This window comes from Onychostruthus taczanowskii, unplaced genomic scaffold, assembly GCF_017590055.1.
Source record: "Onychostruthus taczanowskii isolate IOZ18803 unplaced genomic scaffold, ASM1759005v1 scaffold100, whole genome shotgun sequence".
In the NCBI taxonomy this organism is placed as follows: Eukaryota; Metazoa; Chordata; class Aves; order Passeriformes; family Passeridae; genus Onychostruthus; species Onychostruthus taczanowskii.
The window spans coordinates 974,514-993,349 of record NW_024496527.1 but is presented as its reverse complement, the minus strand read 5'-3'; the positions used below and the strand labels follow the sequence as shown (position 1 = coordinate 993,349).

The following is an 18,836-nucleotide window of genomic DNA, read 5'->3' as shown; positions in this document are numbered from 1 at the left end:
CCTTGATGTTACTGCTCCTTGCCCTGACTGCACAGCACCATCTTCAAGCAGCTGCTGCTGTCATGGAACACCTCACAGATCTTTCCTGGGCATTCCCAAAGCAAAATCCTGCCCCTCTCCTTCCAGGCTCCCTGCAGATAACCAGCTATCCAAGTTATCTTTCATTCTTTTTTTTAAAAGATGTTCCTTTCCTGTTTGATACAGCTGGTTCCTCCACTTAACCTTTTTTTTATGCTTTGCCAGTTGTTTTTCACTCTGACTTTACAATTTATCTAAACTGACACCAGTGTCTTTTCCTGTAAAAGTTTATTTGTGTAAAAACAAATCAGTCTTTGACATTTTTTACAAAAAGTCCACAATACATCACAGAACTTAGGCATGTAAAAAGTAAGAGCTACAGTTGGTTTCCCATGGGTTCACTGCCTTTTTTCAGTGCCACAGAAATTCAGAGTCCTTGAAGCTTGCTGAAAACACCAAAGAAAAACAGTATTTAGAAGGCTTATTTTAAAAATAGTTCATAATGCTCTTCTATTTCTTTATCTAGCAAAGACTTGATAATGTTTTCAACTATTTAAAGACCTAAAGTACCTCATGGTGTGATATTTTCTATATTCAGGCTGACCCATTATTAATTCCCTGAGAAGGCTTCTCCAACAAGAAGAAGATAAATTTATGCTTTTCCTAATGGGTTATACCATCATTATTTCAAACAGGTAAATTTTCATCCATTTTAAGCACTTTGATGGATTTTAATACTTTTTTGGTGTTGCAGCTGTCTTTTCTCCTGTCAGTGGAATGCACAAGTGCAGGTTTAAAAACATGTGAAATCAAACCTGGAAGTGGCTTCTGGGCTTGATGATTATCACAAAATGAAGCAAAATTTTTTTCCTAAATTTAATTAATTTATGTAACAACCATCATCCCCAGAAACAAATCTGCTTCCCAGTTAGGTCTCTATCACTGAAAATCAGGCAGTGCAATCATCCCTCCTTTTACTTCTGAATTGTGCTTTCCATCACTGATATTTGTAATTTCTGCATTTATTGCTTTAGTTCTGGGCATTTGGATTTGTTACACTGCCTAAGTATGAAACGTGACTTAAGCTGCTGGAACATTCAAATATCACCAATTTCCTGTGCTTTTCATCCTGACAATCAGAAACTCACAAGAAAAACCAATTCACCTGTCTTCAACTGCCTTGTTGGAAGGGTAGAACACCTTGAAGCAAAATCCACTTCTGGGGAACGAACCCTGCGAAGGAAAAAGGGGAGGGAACCCCCGTTGGTGTGAGGGAACCCCCGTTGGTGTGAGGGAACCCACGTTGGTGTGAGGGAAACGGCAGTGCAGGGGGCGAGGGGGTGCGGGGCAGTGCTCACGGGGTTGATGCAGAGGCACTCGGAGCTGGTGACGGTGAAGGGGTCGTGTTTGTCAGCAGTGACCAGCACGTCTGGCAGGGGATAAACCCGCAGCGAGGAGTCATAGGCCCAGAACACGGGGCTGACGTACAGCGGCAGCGGGCTCAGGTGCCCCTGGGACAAAATGGTCTTCACAAACTGCAACAAAAACAACACACAAACACTTGGTTTAAAGCGTTATCCCTGGGACAAAATGGTCTTCACAAACTGCAACAAAAAGAACACACAAACACTTGGTTTAAAACATTACCCCCGGGATGAAATGGTCTTCACAAACTGCAACAAAAAAACCCCCACAAACACTTGGTTTTAAGTATTTGAAGCATTTATCCCCTGGGATAAAATGGTCTTCAAAACTTCACAAACTGCAACAAAAAGAACACACAAACACTTGGTTTTAAGTATTACCCGTGGGATTAAATGATCTTCACAAACTGCAACAAAAAGAACCCACAAACATTTGGTTTTAAGCAATACCCCTGGGATAAAATGGGGTTCACAAACAGCAACAAAAAACCCCCACAAACACTTGGTTTTAAGTATTTGAAGCATTTATCCCCTGGGTAAAATGGTCTTCACAAACTAAAACAAACAAACAAATAAACAAACCAAAAAACAAACAAAAAACAACAACAAAAAAATAAACCATGAACACTTGGTTTTAAGCAGTACCCCTGGGATAAAATGGTCTTCACAAACTGCAACAAAAAAAACCCACAAACACTTGGTTTTAAGTATTTGAAGCATTTATCCCCTGGGTAAAATGGTCTTCACAAACTAAAACAAACAAACAAAAAAAACCAAACAAAAACAACAACAAAAAAAGAAACCATGAACACTTGGTTTTAAGCAATACCCCTGGGATAAAATGGGGTTCACAAACAGCAACAAAAAACCCCCACAAACACTTGGTTTTAAGTATTTGAAGCATTTATCCCCTGGGATAAAACGGTCTTCACAAACTAAAACACAAAACCCCACAAACACTTGGTTTTAAGCATTACCCCTGGGATAAAATGGGGTTCACACACTGCAAAAAAAAACCCAAAAAACCCTCAAATACTTGGTTTTAAGCATTACCCTGGGATAAAATGGTCTTCACAAACTGCAACAAAAACAACACACAAACACTTGGTTTTAAGCAGAACCCCTGGGATAAAATGGTCTTCACAAACTGCAACAAAAAGAACACACAAACACTTGGTTTAAAACATTACCCCCGGGATGAAATGGTCTTCACAAACTGCAACAAAAAAACCCCCACAAACACTTGGTTTTAAGTATTTGAAGCATTTATCCCCTGGGATAAAATGGTCTTCAAAACTAAAACAAACAAACAAACAAATCCAAAAAACAAACAAACAAAAACAACAACAAAAAAAGAAACCATGAACTCTTGGTTTTAAGCAATACCCTGGGATAAAATGGTCTTCACAAACTGCAACAAAAACAACACACAAACACTTGGTTTTAAGCATTTGAAGCATTTATCCCCTGGGATAAAATGGTCTTCACAAACTGCAAAAAATCTCCCCCACTGATGCCTTGTGCAGGCTGCCCTAGAGCAGAGGCTGGATGGAGTTCCAGAATAAAGCAGGGATTGATTCCAAGGATCTCCTCCATGGATCCACCTTGGGCAGCACAAGAGCCCAGCCAGGGCTGCCCCCAAGATGAACCCAAATGGTCCCAAAATGCACGAGCGCTCCCGGGGTCTCTCCCTGGGATCAGCTCTGCTCCATGTGCACATTGCAGTTCAGTGTCCAATTCCAGCTCAGCCCCTGCACTCCCATCCTGCTTGTTTTTCTCTCTGCAGCCCACGGGGTTTGTGCTCCTGGGCTGAGATTTGGATCATTTGTCCTTGGTGCCCAGCTGGAGCAGGAATTGTTTTGTCTCCCTGCTCTGTGCACAGAGCTCACCGTGCCCTGATGTGAAGCCAGCCCCACACACTGAAGCAGCACAGAATGTGAAAATAGAAAAGCCAAACCTGAGGCATCACCACGAACACTTGGTTTGAAACATTTGAAGCATTTATCCCCAGAGATAAAATGGTCTTTACAAACTGCAAATAAAAACCCCACAAAGACTTGGTTTGAACATTTGCTGCAAGCTCAGTTCATCCCTGCACTGTCAGTGTGTGTTAATAAAGAAGCTTTTTGAGCCTGGAAATGTTTGGGGCTTTTTTGTATCTCATTCCTGATGATTATTAATGATTTCTAGAGTCAAGCAAGCAGTGACTCTCCTCCAGCTCTTTCCTTTCTTCACTTGTGGGGGTTTTAATACAAAGGCCTTTTTAAGGGCCAGGATTTGAAGATGTCACAATTATCAATCAGACTCTCCAGGAGAACCTACCTGCTCCTCCAGCCCAGAAGGCACCAGCACTGCCACAACTCTCATTTTTTGGTTTTTATTTTCCTTATTGCTTTCCAGTTAACCACAAGACCCACACTCAAAAAGTCCTTTCCCTAAACTGAAGAAATAATTTGATTCCCAGATGATTTTCCTTTTTTTGTGACAAAATTTCCCTCTTTTTTTTTTTTTTTTTAACACTGATGGCTGAAGTAAAATAGGCAAAAAAGGCAAAGTGGAGTATGCATAAAACAAGCTGCAGAAAGTGCTGCAATTCTACATTTCCTTCCTGGAAGGCCCAGCATGAGGACAGGGAAGTGTCAGGAATGCAAACGTGCCCACAAAACCAAGGAACCTCAGTGTCCACGGGGTGTTCACAGAGACACTGAGCAAAAACAACTTTCTGAGGCAAACAAACACAAAAACTCCTGTAAAATAAATAAAACCAGGCTCCATCCACCACTGCAGTGAGCCAGGACTACCTGGATGGTTCCCATGCAGTTATTTCAGTAAATCCCATCAGCTCCTGCTGTGCACTCATGAGCTGGAACCAAACCAGAGCACGCTGCTGATGTGTGAGGAGCACAATTTCCATTTCAAGTGAGGAGATAAAACAAGCAGATGAATTTTAGAGGAAGTGACCTGCTGCTTTACTGCAAATGGCATCAGGTAACCGATCAAATCTTAAAAAAATGGTATTTTGCATTAAAATTTGCCTTTAGGAATCAAGTGTTTCTTGGCAGGACATTGATGGTTGGTTCTGCTCTGAAGTTCTGTGTTCAAGGGCAGCTCCAGTGTGACAGAATGACTCAATCCCACCTTAAACTATCATGGTTTGAGATATTTTGCTGTCAAAATGTAAAGAAAAATAAGAATACTAAATGTATAAATCCTTCTTACAACCCCTCTGGGTTACTCATGCAATGTGGCACAAGAACAAGGATCAGAGCCCCCAAAATCCAGCCCTGCTGATCAATAAAACCAAAAATCTTGGCAAAAAGTGCTGAACTCCACTGACTCACATGGTTGGGAATGTCCATGGTGCTGCTTGGGAAGCGGACACAGTTCCTGCACATTTTGTTGACCAAATCTTCCCGAAAAATAATGATTTCTTGGGTGCAGTATTGAACCCTGGGCAGAAAACAGCAGTGAAATTAATTAAGGTTAACCTAAAGATGAGGAAGATGCATTAGAAAGTTGATCTCCCTCTAATACAGACAATTGAATGAAAATAATACTTTCCCTTATGATGCTTTTGAGCAGGATTTTTATATTCAGTATCAATATTTTTAGCACTACTTCCTTCCTTCACTTATTTTTTTATGTCTTACTGCATTTAAAACTGATTACAATTCATGAAAGTGAAGAATTCTATTAATTTGAAAAACTTAAGGCAAATTTTCCTCAAAATGTGCTAGGTTTTGAACATTATATTTGCAAATAATTTAGTTATTTTAAAAAAATTATTTAAAAAATTAGCAGTTACATGGTTACCTGCAGGGATTTGTGGTGAAAACTGAAAATGGCACCAGCTGTCTGAATTCCTGAGTGATATTTTCAGCCAAGGGGGGTCTAAAATAAATAGCAGAGGTATCAACAAAGACTCTTTAACCATCTTTAACTCAAATTTCACTCAAAATTCCAAGATGTGAGGGAGTGAAGCAAACTGACCTTGGTAAAATAGCACCAGGCCCAGGATCTTCAGGACCAGGGACAAACACAAATCGACTACTGCAAAAAATATATATAAAAAAAAAATTAAAAATGAATTTTAACAAATCTCTTTTGCATAAACTGATCCTAAAAACTGGGTCTGATGTTCTGAATTCAGAGAGCAGGAGCCAGGAAAGTATCCCAGGGAGGGACCTTGCTCCCTCATTAGCAGTTTCCATGCCCAAGCTATTTGAGATACAATCAAACTCACCCTGCTCCCAAACAAACCTGCAGGCCTGTTACAAAACCAGCTTTTTATCTGATCACAGCTGGCTCACAGGACAGAGAAAACAGGGTAACTCTCAGCTTCTTCAGGTCATTAAAGGCTTCACAAAATAAACAGATTTCCCCTTGCTCTGTACCTTTTATGGATGCTGGGATATTCACATATAATATCTGCCAGAGCCTTCAAAGAACCTGGAGTCAGGGAAAAACAGGACACAACACCTGGTTAGAATTAAACACACCTTGGGTGAATCCCCCCTCTGCTTTTTTTTTTTTAAAGGGTTTATTTTCTGCTCTCTTCATTTGTTTGCCATTATTATTTTAGTTTAGTGCACATGTCTGGCTGTTTACAAAGACCTCCCTACCTTTCAGGGACTGGATTTGATTTTTGCCATATGGTGCAGATGAGAAATTTCCACAGAAGAAAAAGCAGGTGGGAGGTGCAGAGGAATAACCTGGGAAAAGAGAGGATCTGTGAGTGTATCCATCCACTCCAGCACCTTCCAGCACTCAGCCCATTCCAGGAAAAGCAGGAACTGAAACAGCACTTCAAGCCCTGCTGCTATTAATACACCTGACTGATTTTCTTGATCCAGGCTGTTTTTAGCTCAAAAAGGGGATGGCAATGTACAAATGTCACTTTGAGGGAGCCCCCTGGCATTTACAGGCTGAGTCCCAGCAGTGTTTGTGTGTATCCAACTCCTGGCCCAGTCACAGAATTATACCAAGTGCAATTATTATAAATAATGCCATTTTTAAATGTATTATTGCCTTCAAGAGGAAAACAGCAAGCAGGCAGCACTGGGTTGCTATTAACCTCCCTGATCATTTCAATTTCAGGGCTCTCCCAACATCCAATTCCCCCTTTGGCATTATAAAGCAACAGTAACTGGAACTCCCTGAGCAGTTTGAGGATCTGATGAGTGCTCACAACCTCACCCATTAACTGCTTCAAAGCAAAGCAGGGGAAAAAAGAAACCTGATTCCCATCCCTGAAATAAAAATAGAAACAGCTACTCAGGCATTCATCTCACATCCCAGTTACTCTCCATTTTCCTGACACACAGAATCACACTTGGATCTACTTCACTGGTTTTCAAAGGGGCTGGTAAATGGAACAGAATTGCTGATCCCAGAGAAAGGGCTCATCAATATTTTTCCTTGCTCTCCCCCACAGCTGCTCGTTTAGTTTATAATTAAGAAGGTTATCACTTGCCTGGTGAAGTCTCAAAATAGCAAATGCAAGGTGTGCACCTCTGCCAGGTGAGCTCAGCACACAAACCTCACTGACCAAAGTCCCCTTCTGCCCTCAGCACCTGCAACCCTGCATCAAGCCCAGCTTGCCCACAGGATTTGCCAGCTCTGACCCAGACACTGAACTGGCTTTTTAACTTCTGCACGACTCTGCTCATTTGTGTCCAGCTCCCTTTTGGTGAGGAGCAGCTTCCCACCCTGAATTCTGGGTTGTTTTTAAAGCAGTCACTCTCTCACACTTCCATTCTGCCCGAGGCAGGAGGGACAAGCTGTTCCCAAACTGCTGCAATACAAAGGAGCAATTCATAAATGCTGGTTTTTCCCAGTGCTGTCCCCGTTACTGATCCCAGAATCCTGGAATGAGTTGGGCTGGACCTTAAAGACCATCCCATTCCACCCCTGCCATGGCAGGGACACTTCCATTGTCCCAGGCTGCTCCAAACCCTGGGACAAACCCTCCAGCCTGGCCTTGGGCACTGCCAGGGATCCAGGGGCAGCCACAGCTGCTCTGGCAATTCCATCCCAGCCAGGAATTCCCAATTCCCAATATCCCATCTGGCAGCATTCATCTCTCTGAACTAAGGAATTAGTCTTCAAGCTTACCCCAGGAAGAGCTTCCAGGAGCAAGGGAAACATTCCTACCACAGCCTAGAAAATGGCTACAGGTCAAACCACCATTTGTACCAAGAATTTATGGAAACAAATCATGCAAACAAGGTTGAGAGTGTAAGCAATTCTCACCTACCTGAAAACATCATGTGAAGCTTTTCCAGCACCTCTGCTTGGTCCAGCCACACATCAGACACAAACACAAACATGGCATCTTCATTCTCTTCCTCCAGCTGCTTCAGCTTTGCAGAAGCCTTTACTGATGATGAGGAAGGCCCTCCAAAGAAGTTGATATTCCCATAGAAGGCTCTGCATCATTAAAATGCTCCAGTTAGGATCCCAGCATGGCTTGGGTTCAAAGGGCCTTTAAAGCTCATCCTATTCCAGCCCCTGCCATGGGCAGGGACACCTTCCACTGTCCCAGGGATCCATTCTCTCAGCAACAAGGAATTTATTATTCCCATTTGCCATTGAGAAGGGTTTACATCCCAATTTCCATTAATATGCAGAACCCAAAGGCCTTTGGAAGGGTTTTTCTGCCAACACTACAGGCTTTAGTGCCTCTAAGTCCCAGAATTGCTTCCTTAAAACGGTATTTATTTTAAAGCATTTGGGGAGGAGGAAGAATAACATACCTGAATGTCAGAGAAATTACAAAATAACAATGATCTTACTTAGAAACCCCTAGGAAAACAGGGAGTGAGGCTGCCAAAAGCCACTTTTGTACCTCGTGGTGGCAGAAGGCTCAGTGGGCGGAAATCCAAAAGCGTTCACGTGAAAAACTTCATCTTCATACCAACCTAGGAGGTTTTGGAAGAGCAAAACAGCAAAATAACCCTTCAGCTTTTCTAACAGCATCATGTCCTAGACATGAGTCAGAGTTGGCAGCCGTGCTGCACTGCCAGTCCCAGCCTCCATCAATCCCTCTCTTGTGGCAGCTCCACAGAACCAGAGCAGGCAAAGATCCGGGTGGAAAAAGGGCTGAGAAGGAAAACAACTTTGTTCTGAAGCCCAGCCACTGCAGATCTGCTGCACAGCCACATGGACAAGCTCCTCAAGCACACCAGGAGGACTGCATGATTTTGCTGGCCCTGTCCTGGAAGGGTTCCCATCCTTGTCTCAAATCCCCCTGCTGAGAACAGAAGGATCTTGGTGATTTATTTATTTATCCCCACTCTCACTTCTGCTCCAAAATTCTTCTTCCAAGCATAAGACACACCAGAAAACAGACTGAGATCATGGATCTTGCACAGAGGAACATTCCACATACAGAAATAGCTTTTTTTGCCTTTTTTTTTTTTTTGCTACAACAAGGCTCCAAAACTGCAAGCTCTTACATCATCCTAATGAGAAGCCTCATTAAAGGACCAAAGCTTTGCCAGCGCAGAGCAGTATTTTCAGATCATTAAATCATTCCTCTGCTTATTCCAGGCTGTCTTCCTAATCCAGTCATAACTTCTCCAAGCATGCTGGGGCCAATCCTCAAAGCTGCTCCAGAGCCTCACATGCCCCAACACCCCCAAATTCCTCCTCTCTGCCTCCAGAGTCACAGCAAAAGCTGAAGGCCAAAAATCTCAGTCCCAAACTCACTGATGGTCACCAAAACGAGACTTCTCTGCTCAGCCACATCTGGCAGCCACAGCTTGAACAGAATAATTTATTACAAGCTAAAAAAATAAACCCGGTCTGCTTTACCTTCTGCCAGAACAAAGGAGGATTCAGTGTATAACCCACTGTGGAACTGGTGCAGGAAGGTTAAGGAATGTAATTTTTTTAGATTTAAAGCAGGTTTTTGAAGCAAAATTTGCTTTCCAGCTGGTGTAACAGATTTGGACAGCACTGAAAGTTCACAGGCTGCCTGAAGAGCCTGGAAATTCCCTGGTACACGAGCAGGTAAGTCCAGAGAGAGCCCAGGAAATGGAACAGGCTCTGCTTCCACGGGGAGGGAAAGTGACCGTGTCCAAGGGAAAGGCAGGAGCTGCAGCAGCCAAGGAATTGCAAACAAAGGAGAAAGACAGAGCTGCAGCTCTCAGTGTGTAATTCTGAATGGTCAGCATTGATTTACTGATCAATTTCAAATCCTGAAGGTCTACAGGAAACTCCTCCAGCTCTTCCATCACAGCAAAAGGATATTGCTTTACTAAGGTCTAGCTGGACCACTCCTGTGGGGTCTTCCAGGAAAAATTTCCCCTAAAAAACAGGATTCATTAATAAAGCAAAATATACCAAACACACAAATGCTTCAGTCAGAAGCTTCTCTCAGTCAGAAATTAATTAAGAAATTACTTGGCTGAGTTTAATGTTTTAATCTGGCAAGAACTGAAAATAAAGTCATTTGTAGTAAATGTATCTCAGCAGCTTCCCTGGGAGCTGCTGCAGTTGGGATTGCTGGTGCTCTCCCCCTAAAAGCACAGGCCAGGGCACTGGCAAGTCCAAACTCAGCCACTGGAAGCTCCAGCCTCTCAAGAAGGGACAAGCCTAAAAAACCTAACTGCTTCTGGTTGCTGACATAAAAATTTTATAGTGGGAAGACAAAGAAAGACATTTTCCACACACACTGGCACTGAATGCTTGAGGAAAAGTCTCTTAGAATGGGTAAGTGTGAGATATTTAAGTTTTCTCATTTTTTAATGCATTACAGCACTGAATGAGCAGTGATCAGAGACTCCACAGCAAAAAAGAACTCACCTCCTTGAGCTGAGTGATCATCCCAAGCACAATCACTTCTCCCACTTTAGCTGGATTGCCCAAGAGAGTTTCCACTGTCTTTAGCTGGGATCAAAGGCAAAGAATCCAATCAGAATCAAACCAAACTCTCCAAACTCAAACTCTGTTGCTTGCTTTCTCCCAAGCAAGGCAAAGCCCCACACAGGACATGGCTGTACATGAAGACACAGATGAGCCAGAGGCTACAGGCTCATTACCAACACCAGAGCCTTGTTTCTCAATGTGCCTTAGGAGAAAATTCCCAATAGTGGCTGCTAGCACAAAGAACTGCTGTGATTATTTGGATTAAAACTGGAAAGAACTCCATTTTTTTACCTGGAATTTGTTCTTGCTATCATCAGGATGAGCATCAACTGGTGAAGGAGTGAACAGCTCATGTCTGTGAGTCCTCTGCACAAACCAAAATGGAAGTGATTCAGTTTAAAAATAAACGAGCACTGCCAAAAAGTCAGTCTGCTACAAGCACTATGCAAAACACTTCAGAAAGTTCTTACTCTACTTCATCCAGCAACTTTTAATAATTCAGTCCTTTTGACAAGAATTTACTTCCAATAAACAGATGATCAATAACACCGGGTAATAAAACTAAGCCTAAAAAAAGTGTCATGAAAGCATCTTAGTAAGGCTGCTAAAAGAAGTTTTTTGTGACAAGCTGGAAGGCAGAGGGTTTATGAGGCAGAGAGCATGATGTGTTTTTGGAAGAAGTGGGATCCATCCCTGAGGACTCCTGACCTGCTGGAGGATGGAGTAGCGCTCCCGGAACAGCTCCGCCTTGTCCCTGGCAGTCCCAAATAAACTGGGCCTGGGCAGGTCAGTCATGGACAGGCTGCAAGGAATTAACACAATCAGAATGTCAAAAAAGGGGTATTTTCCCACATAAAGATGATTTCTTGATCTAAAAGAGAGGCTGCAAAAGCTGCACCATGATTTAGGAACATTCCTGCTCAGGATCCTGTGTCTCTGCATTTCTGCATCCATTTCATTCCCCTCTAACTCACAGGCCCTGAGATTTATCCCTCCACCCAAAGAGACCTCTGCAGAAATCCATTTTAAAAAAAGCAGCCTTTAAGCAGTTGTGAACAAAAGCATTATTCCTCCAGTTTCTTACCAGCTGCTCCTAATTTTTCTTTTTTACTGTTTGGAGCTCTCCTTAGAAACCCCCCAGGGCTTCAGGGAGCTGCAAGATACAGACTAAGAAATAAATACAGGCAGCAGACAGATCAAATTTATTAAAAAAATAAATTTAAACAGCCCAATGTGAGAAAAAAAAATAACCCCAAACTACCTTTAGTGATGTATGTCCTTAGCCTCACTGTCTTTTTTATTCATTAGGTGGAATAAACTTGGTTTATGTCTTCAACATTTATTACTTTGCTCACTCAGGCTTCAGTTGAACAGAGCCAAGAGAGAAAGATTAAAACCAGACTTATGCCATAGAAATAGAGGCTTTGTTCTTAAAACAGGGAGTGCTTGAAACTTAAAATATGGGAGACTTACGGCAGAAACTTCTTTCTTTCTGAATTATAAATATAACGTGGAATGTCAAAGGCTCCAATAATGTTGAAAACATTTTCTCTGAAATAAGAACAGTGACAGCATTAACTGAATGTTACCTCCCAACCAAAACCATTCTGTGATTCCATGAAGTGGATGAAACAAACTGATGAATATGTTGGCTAAAATGACATTTGTTTTGTTCACTATCATCACCACTTCTCTTATTTTATATCCTATTTCTAGTCTATTTTCTCCTGCACCTTTGAGTTAAATGATGAAAAAGACTTGTCTCTGTGATCTGTAGAGCTTTTCCCTTCATGACTCTGCACTGAGAATCTGTACATATGGATTTCTCTTCACTTCTGGAGCAAAAAACCCCTACATTAAGTACAAAAAAGCACCACAAAGAAAAAGTCACACTCACACCATCTGCATCATAAACATTCCAACAGCAAGGAGGAAAGTTAAACCCAAATTTTCTCCATCCTCAGAGGCTGGGGGATGACAGGATCTAATTGACATGCCCAGCAAACCATCTCTTTTCATGCTTTGCATCACGATGGGAACACGAAAGGAAACACATCCATCAGGATCACAAAGTTCTCAGAAACTCCAGTAATTGCTCCACACTTTGTCATTACAGAAGGGAAATCAATCAGGGCTTCAAAAAACTAAACAAAAAAGCAGGAGCAGGCACCCCAGAGGAAAACTTTTCCAAAGTGCTTTCAGAAAAGAAAGGAACAAAAGTAACTTGAGATAACTTTCATCTAGAGCAAAGCAAATAAAGCATGGCCAGAAGTGCTGGTTAATATTCCACCTGCAGCACACCCAGCACACAACCCCAGCAGCTGAACTCCAGAATTCCAGATTCTACTCAGGGCCCCCTGGAGGCCCAGCCATGAGAATAAAAGCTCCAAGGAGCAACCTGGTGATGCCTTGAGAAGGCTGACCTAGAACAGAGGCTGGATGGAGTTCCAGAATAAAGCAGGGATTGATTCCAAGGATCTCCTCCATGGATCCACCTTGGGCAGCACAAGAGCCCAGCCAGGGCTGCCCCCAAGATGAACCCAAATGGTCCCAAAATGCACGAGCGCTCCCGGGGTCTCTCCCTGGGATCAGCTCTGCTCCATGTGCACATTGCAGTTCAGTGTCCAATTCCAGCTCAGCCCCTGCACTCCCATCCTGCTTGTTTTTCTCTCTCCAGCCCACGGGGTTTGTGCTCCTGGGCTGAGATTTGGATCATTTGTCCTTGGTGCCCAGCTGGAGCAGGAATTGTTTTGTCTCCCTGCTCTGTGCACAGAGCTCACCATCCCATAATATGGAGCCCAGCCCCACACAATAAAGCAGCTCAGAATGTGAAAATATAAAAGTTAAACCTGAGGCATCACTGGAGCAAAGGCAGCAGCAGGAAGGCAAAAGCACAGAGCAATGACTGCAGACAATGCCTGGCATTCATTTCCCCAGGAGGAACAAGGAAATGCCAGCAGCTCCCAGAAGTCCCCATAACATTTTTAATGTCACCCTACATGGCCTCATCCGGAGCCCGGCTGCATTCCTGGACAGCTGCTTCCACCAGGGGCTGCTCAATCATGTTGGATGACACTGGAAAGAAAAATCCCAAGGATTAAACCTGCAGCAAGGAAGGAAGTGAGTCTCCAATATGTGACATTAAATGGCTGAGTCTCCTCACGGGAATACACACAAATAACTCACGTTTTCTGCAATGACACTCAGATGGATCACTTAATATTGCCACCAAAAGGACACATTCCTAGGGAAAAATACTCTGTGCCCACCCTGAATTCCCCAAACACGGAGAACAAGACAATTATAGTTTATGCAAAGCTGCCAAATATATCACAAATGTGTTAAGAGCTGAGCTCTCACATTCTGGAGGTTAATTTGATTCCAGAACATTATCACAAGGATTGCTGCCTTAAGTATTCCAACACAGTTCTGGAGATGGCACATTGTTGTTTTCATGGATTTAAACTGATAATTGGAATTAGTTTGAAGGCCTCTCCACCCTCACAGGTAAGAATTCCTTCAAGGTATTCTATCAAAATATTCCTTCAAAATATTCTTTCAAAATATTCCATCCATCCCTGCCCTCTGGCCATGGGAAGCCATTCCCTGTGTCCTGTAAATAGACTCTCTCCACTTTAGTATTTAAAATGACAGTTTCAGGTACAAAGATGTCCAGACAAACTTTTAGTAACTGTCACTGAATAATGCTACTACTCCTGGAAAAGTCAGGATATTCTGCACTGCCAACTCTTAAATGGCACAAATGTCTTCTGCTGACATTGCAAACCTCAGTGTTTAACCAAAATAAAGGGCCAAAAAATACATTTATCTCAATCAACCCTTCACACTACAGTGACACCTCAGTGCCTCTGCTGCCAGCCACTGTCCTTGTCTTGATGACATCAGAAATTCCAGGAAAACTGGCTCAAGAAAAAGAAACTGTTTACTTACAAGGCTGTTTTTCAATGGCATCGATGACATTTTCAATTATATCGTCAAGTTCCCCCTCACTGGTGGACTGGAAAGCTTCAGTGAGATACTTCAGGGCATCCCTAATCCCAGAGGAGAAAGCACAAAAAGCAATTAATGTTCAATTGTTGACACAAACTGAGCTGATTTTGGCAGGTGTGCACATCACCACCACGTAGCTAGTGGTTAAAAAGGCAGAAATGATTAGTTCTGCATAATAGCACGTTGGTTTAAGTCAAAGAAAAAAATCATTGGGATTGAAAATATCAGGGAGAAGATGTGGAGAACCTCAGCTTCACACAAAAAATTCCAAGGTTGAAGGGAATTCTGGAGACCCTGTGGTCCAACCTTCTCCTGGAAGCAGGGCTTGGGTTATGCTGTCCAGGGCCCCGTGGAGCCCTGAGAACTTCCACTGAGGGAGATTCCAGCACTTCTCTACTCCATCAATTTCAAGGTTTAATTACAATTACAATGAAGAATTAAATGTCTCTTGTCACTGTGCATCCTTGAGAACACTTCTCACTTTTAGGAAGACTGGGATTAGCTCATCGTGAATCTTCCCTTCCTGAGGCTAAATCAACCCAAATCCTTCACATCCTCCCCAGGCCAGGTTCTCTGACCCTCAATTCATGGAATCCCAGAATGGTTTGGGTTGGAAGGGACCTTAAATCCCATCCCATTCCATCTCCCTGTCATGGCAGGGACACCTCCCACCACCCCAGGCTGCTCCAAGCCCTGTCCAGCCTGGCCTTGGGCACTGCCAGGGATCCAGGGGCAGCCACAGCTGCTCTGGCAATTCCAGCTCAGCATCTGGGAATTCTCACTGGGAGCAGCTCCATGGCCTCTCTGGACTCATTCCAGCAGCTCATATTCCTCATTTTGGACTCCAAATCCAGGTGCAGCCCTGAAGCTGAGATGTCACCAGAGAGAGCTTCCAGCTCCTCCTGCTTCCCCCACGGCCTCCAGCCCAGGAGCACCTCTGCAGCCCCCACAGGACCTGCTCCAGTTCAGCAATATATTTGAAATATAAGTTATTTTAATTCTCAATAATGTAAGATTTAGAAATCCGGTTTTCCCCTCAACCTGACACAAGGGTCTCACATTAAAGATAAAAATTTTCTTATTAATGTCACCACCTGGCCAACCCAACTGGCATTTTGGTGATCAGCCTGACCTTCAAAGTGTCTCAGCTCATGGAACTGTGGGGTCAGGAGTTCTGGACTTGTGCTCCTCTCTAATGAAAGTATCAGGGCACTCTCTAAAATAATCACATCCCAGCGACAACAGAATTTAATTGATATTAACACACACGAGAAAGAAAGGGAAAATAAGAGTGATGGGAGACCCAGTCTCTTTTAAATCATGACACCTTCCACTGCAAGCAGGAATCCCTTTTCATTGACCTTGGCATCTCTAAATAACACATCCTATTATATTGAAAATATACCATTCCTGTCTTTGGGAATGCCATTCCTTCCTCTAGCAAAGAATGCTGAGCACAAGAGTGGCAAGTGGAACTCAGGCCCCAGAGTTGTCAGGGTCAGAGGCAGACAGAAAACTCAAGCCAACACCCGGCACCAGCATCAGGGAGGGCTCTGAGGGGAGACCACGGGCAGCTTCTGCCGGCAGCCAGGTCATGAGAGGGACGGATGGACGGAAGGAAGGGGCCCGCAGCAGCCGGACAGGCGAAAGATGGCTTCGGAGGAGCCTCCAGAGGCCTCGATGCGGGGGAAAGAGGAGGAGGTGGGAAAGGCAGCCCCGCATCCCGAGGAGGCGCCGCGGGGGACGCGGAGCGGCCCCGGCCCCATCCCGCACCGGCGCTCCCCGGCCCCGAGGCCCGCCCGGGGCCGATCCCCGCGGATCCGGGACCGGAGCAGGGTCGGGACCGGAGCAGGGTCGGGCCCGGCGCTACTCACGGGCGCAGGACGAGCCCCCGCAGCCGGAACGCGGAGCCGAGGCGGCGCCGCAGCCGCTCGGGCTCCATGGCGGCCGTGGCGCCAAACGCGGCCGGGCCGCCCCCTCAGGCCGGGCCGGCCCCGCGCGGGAGGAGCCCGGCACGGCCCCGCTCGGCCCGGGTGGGGACAGCGCCGGTGCCGGGCGCGGGGCAGGGGTTGTCCCCTCAGCTGGCACCGATGGGCACCGCCAGGCTCCTCGTGATAAGAGACATGGAGGGGCTGGAGCGTGTCCAGGGAAGGGAACAGAGCTGGGAAGGGTCTGGAGCCCCAGGAGAGGCTGAGGGAGCTGGGAAGGGGCTGAGCCTGGAGCACAGGAGGCTCAGGGGCCCTTGTGGCTCTGCACAGCTCCTGCCAGGAGGGGACAGCCGGGGGGTCGGGCTGTGCTCCAGGGAACAGGGACAGGAGCAGAGGGAACGGCCTCAGGCTGGGCCAGGGCAGCTCAGGGTGGGCACAGCAGGAATTTCCCCATGGAAAGGGGGATCAGGCCTGGCACAGGGTTCCAGGGCAGTGGTGGAGTCCCCATCCTTGGAAAGATTTAAACACCGTGTGGATGTGGCATATGGGGACACGGGGCAGCGGTGGCCTTGGCAGACTCCACCTTCACAGAGGGCTTTTCCTCCCTAAACAGTTCCCTGATTCCATAAAACTTGCTGTGACTGGCACAAGGTACCCAATACAATTATCCACGGTATCACTTTGTTCCTTTACAGGCGCTGTAGCTCACAATATCTCTCCCTGCTCTTCCCTGTAGGCCCAGCACAGGCTCCTCTGCATCTCCAGTACTCCAGAGTCTCTCCCACGTCAGATTTTCTTGCCACAAAACATCCATCAAACACATCTGACTGTGAATTGGTCCTGTGAGCACAGGATGCTCTCCAGGGCTGTGTTTATATAATCACAGCATCCCAGAATGGTTTGGATGAGAAGAGACCTTAAAACTCATCTCATCCCACCCCCTGCCATGGAGAGGAGCATTTTCCACTGTCCCAGCTTGCTCAAAGCCTTATCCAGCCTGGCCTTGGACACTTTCAGAGATCCAGGGACAGCCACAGTTCCAGGATTGTGGAGTAGCTGCCTTCTCTCCAGATGGAAAACACACCTGATATTTCATTCAAACACTCATCCCCATCTCTCAAAGTACAGCTTGATTCCACAGAAGGCTCACAAAGCGACTCTTGAAAGAGTTTGATCGAAAGACTGCGGGGATTTAAAGACAGACAGAAAATGTCAGCTATTTTCCATAGCCCATTCTCAACTGCATAATTTATAATTGCTCCTCATCAGAGAGTGAGCTCATGGGTGAAGCTGCTGCTACTCTCTTCAGACAAAGAGCTGCCATCTGACAGGTCTCAGCTATTTTGGCAGGAAATATGATTCATTTTTTTGTCACAGGAATGCAGCTAGGTGCAAATTATAAGCCCAATTCTTACATAAGTACCTTCATTTGCTAAAATTACTGCTTATTCTCCTTCTAAGAAAACCTGATGCTGCCATTCAGCTCCTGTCTCGCCACATGAAGGAAGGTGCACCTGGAGAAGGGATGTGCCCCTCATCCAAAAATAGTTTTCTCTAAAGCTATGACCAACCAGGGAATGTAAAGCACACTCCTACAGCATCCTGCTGGATTTGGGGGCTCTCTTAGCTTGCCTGGAGCCTCCCACCAGAGATATAAAAGTATTCCAGTGTGAGCTGCAGCCTTGTGTTCCACTGAGCCATCTGCAGCTCTGCAAGCCGTGCCCAGATCTTTGTCAGCTCCCGTTGGAGATCACAGCAGCTGGAGAGTGACTGGAGAGAGCCCAGTGCTCCAGGATCAGCCAGCATGGATCTACCTGGATCCATGGAATTGTTTTGTTACACTGACAAACAGCTCATTTCCATGTCTGTCACTGCTCCACTGGCAAAATCCCATCTCCTGAGGCAGCACATTGCAGCTCTGCCTGACCTAGAGATCCATGGACAGAGTTTGTCTGCTTCCCGTGGCTTTTTTACATCTTCCAAATGCTGACTCCTGCATTTTAACCACCATCCCAATGCACCATCAGTACCTTGCCTCATTTGAGGAGTTCAGGACAGGTCCTGATCTCTGTGTCACCACTGAGAGAATACCTGGAGCTGTGCCAGGGGAGCTTTGGGTTGGATCTCAGGGAAAGGTTCTTCCCCAGAGGGGGCTGGCACTGCCCAGGCTCCCCAGGAATGGGCACAGCCCCGAGGCAGCCAGACCTCCAGGAGCTGCCAGGGATCCCAGGGTGGGATTGCTGGGGGTCTGGGCAGGGCCAGGAGCTGCCCTGGCTGATCCCCGTGGGTCTCTTCCAATTCAGGAGAGTCCAGGATTAATATTACCAGTTTATCAATGCAAATAATTAACATCTTCCCTCCTACATCCAGCAGAGGAAGTGCATGTCCCACTGTCACAAGGAAATCTTGACAGTTACTTTCTGGTGCTGTTTTATAAGATGCTAAAGTGCACATTTCTCCCCAAGTTCTACTCTACTATTTCTGAAGAGCTGTACCTGTTTTATTTTGAATTCCATTAATTCCAGCTGGACACAGAGTTCAGCAGGAACTGACTCAGTTGTTGATAAAACACAGTAAGAACTGG

The 18,836-nt window shown here is 45.1% G+C and overlaps 1 protein-coding gene across 2 annotated transcripts; it reads right to left on the bottom strand.

Annotated features, from left to right (window-relative positions):
• Nucleotides 1–291: 291 nt before the first annotated feature.
• POLE2 (DNA polymerase epsilon 2, accessory subunit) lies at nucleotides 292–16,290 on the bottom strand. Of its 2 annotated transcripts, XM_041409843.1 has the most exons (19): nucleotides 16,199–16,290; nucleotides 14,265–14,365; nucleotides 13,313–13,388; nucleotides 11,787–11,864; nucleotides 11,022–11,115; nucleotides 10,605–10,679; nucleotides 10,251–10,334; nucleotides 9,696–9,752; nucleotides 9,258–9,306; nucleotides 8,290–8,362; nucleotides 7,699–7,871; nucleotides 6,065–6,154; nucleotides 5,837–5,891; nucleotides 5,433–5,492; nucleotides 5,256–5,333; nucleotides 4,784–4,892; nucleotides 1,377–1,553; nucleotides 1,184–1,251; nucleotides 292–464 (listed from the first exon to the last, which is right to left on the bottom strand). In XM_041409843.1, the coding sequence occupies exons 1-19, from the start codon at nucleotides 16,264–16,266 to the stop codon at nucleotides 446–448; spliced, it is 1,584 nt and encodes a 527-aa protein (XP_041265777.1). In that variant the 5' UTR covers nucleotides 16,267–16,290; the 3' UTR covers nucleotides 292–445. The 2 variants fall into 2 exon arrangements, with proteins under 2 accessions (XP_041265777.1, XP_041265768.1); XM_041409834.1 differs by having other exon boundaries at nucleotides 1,184–1,553.
• Between the last annotated feature and the right edge of the window lie 2,546 nt (nucleotides 16,291–18,836).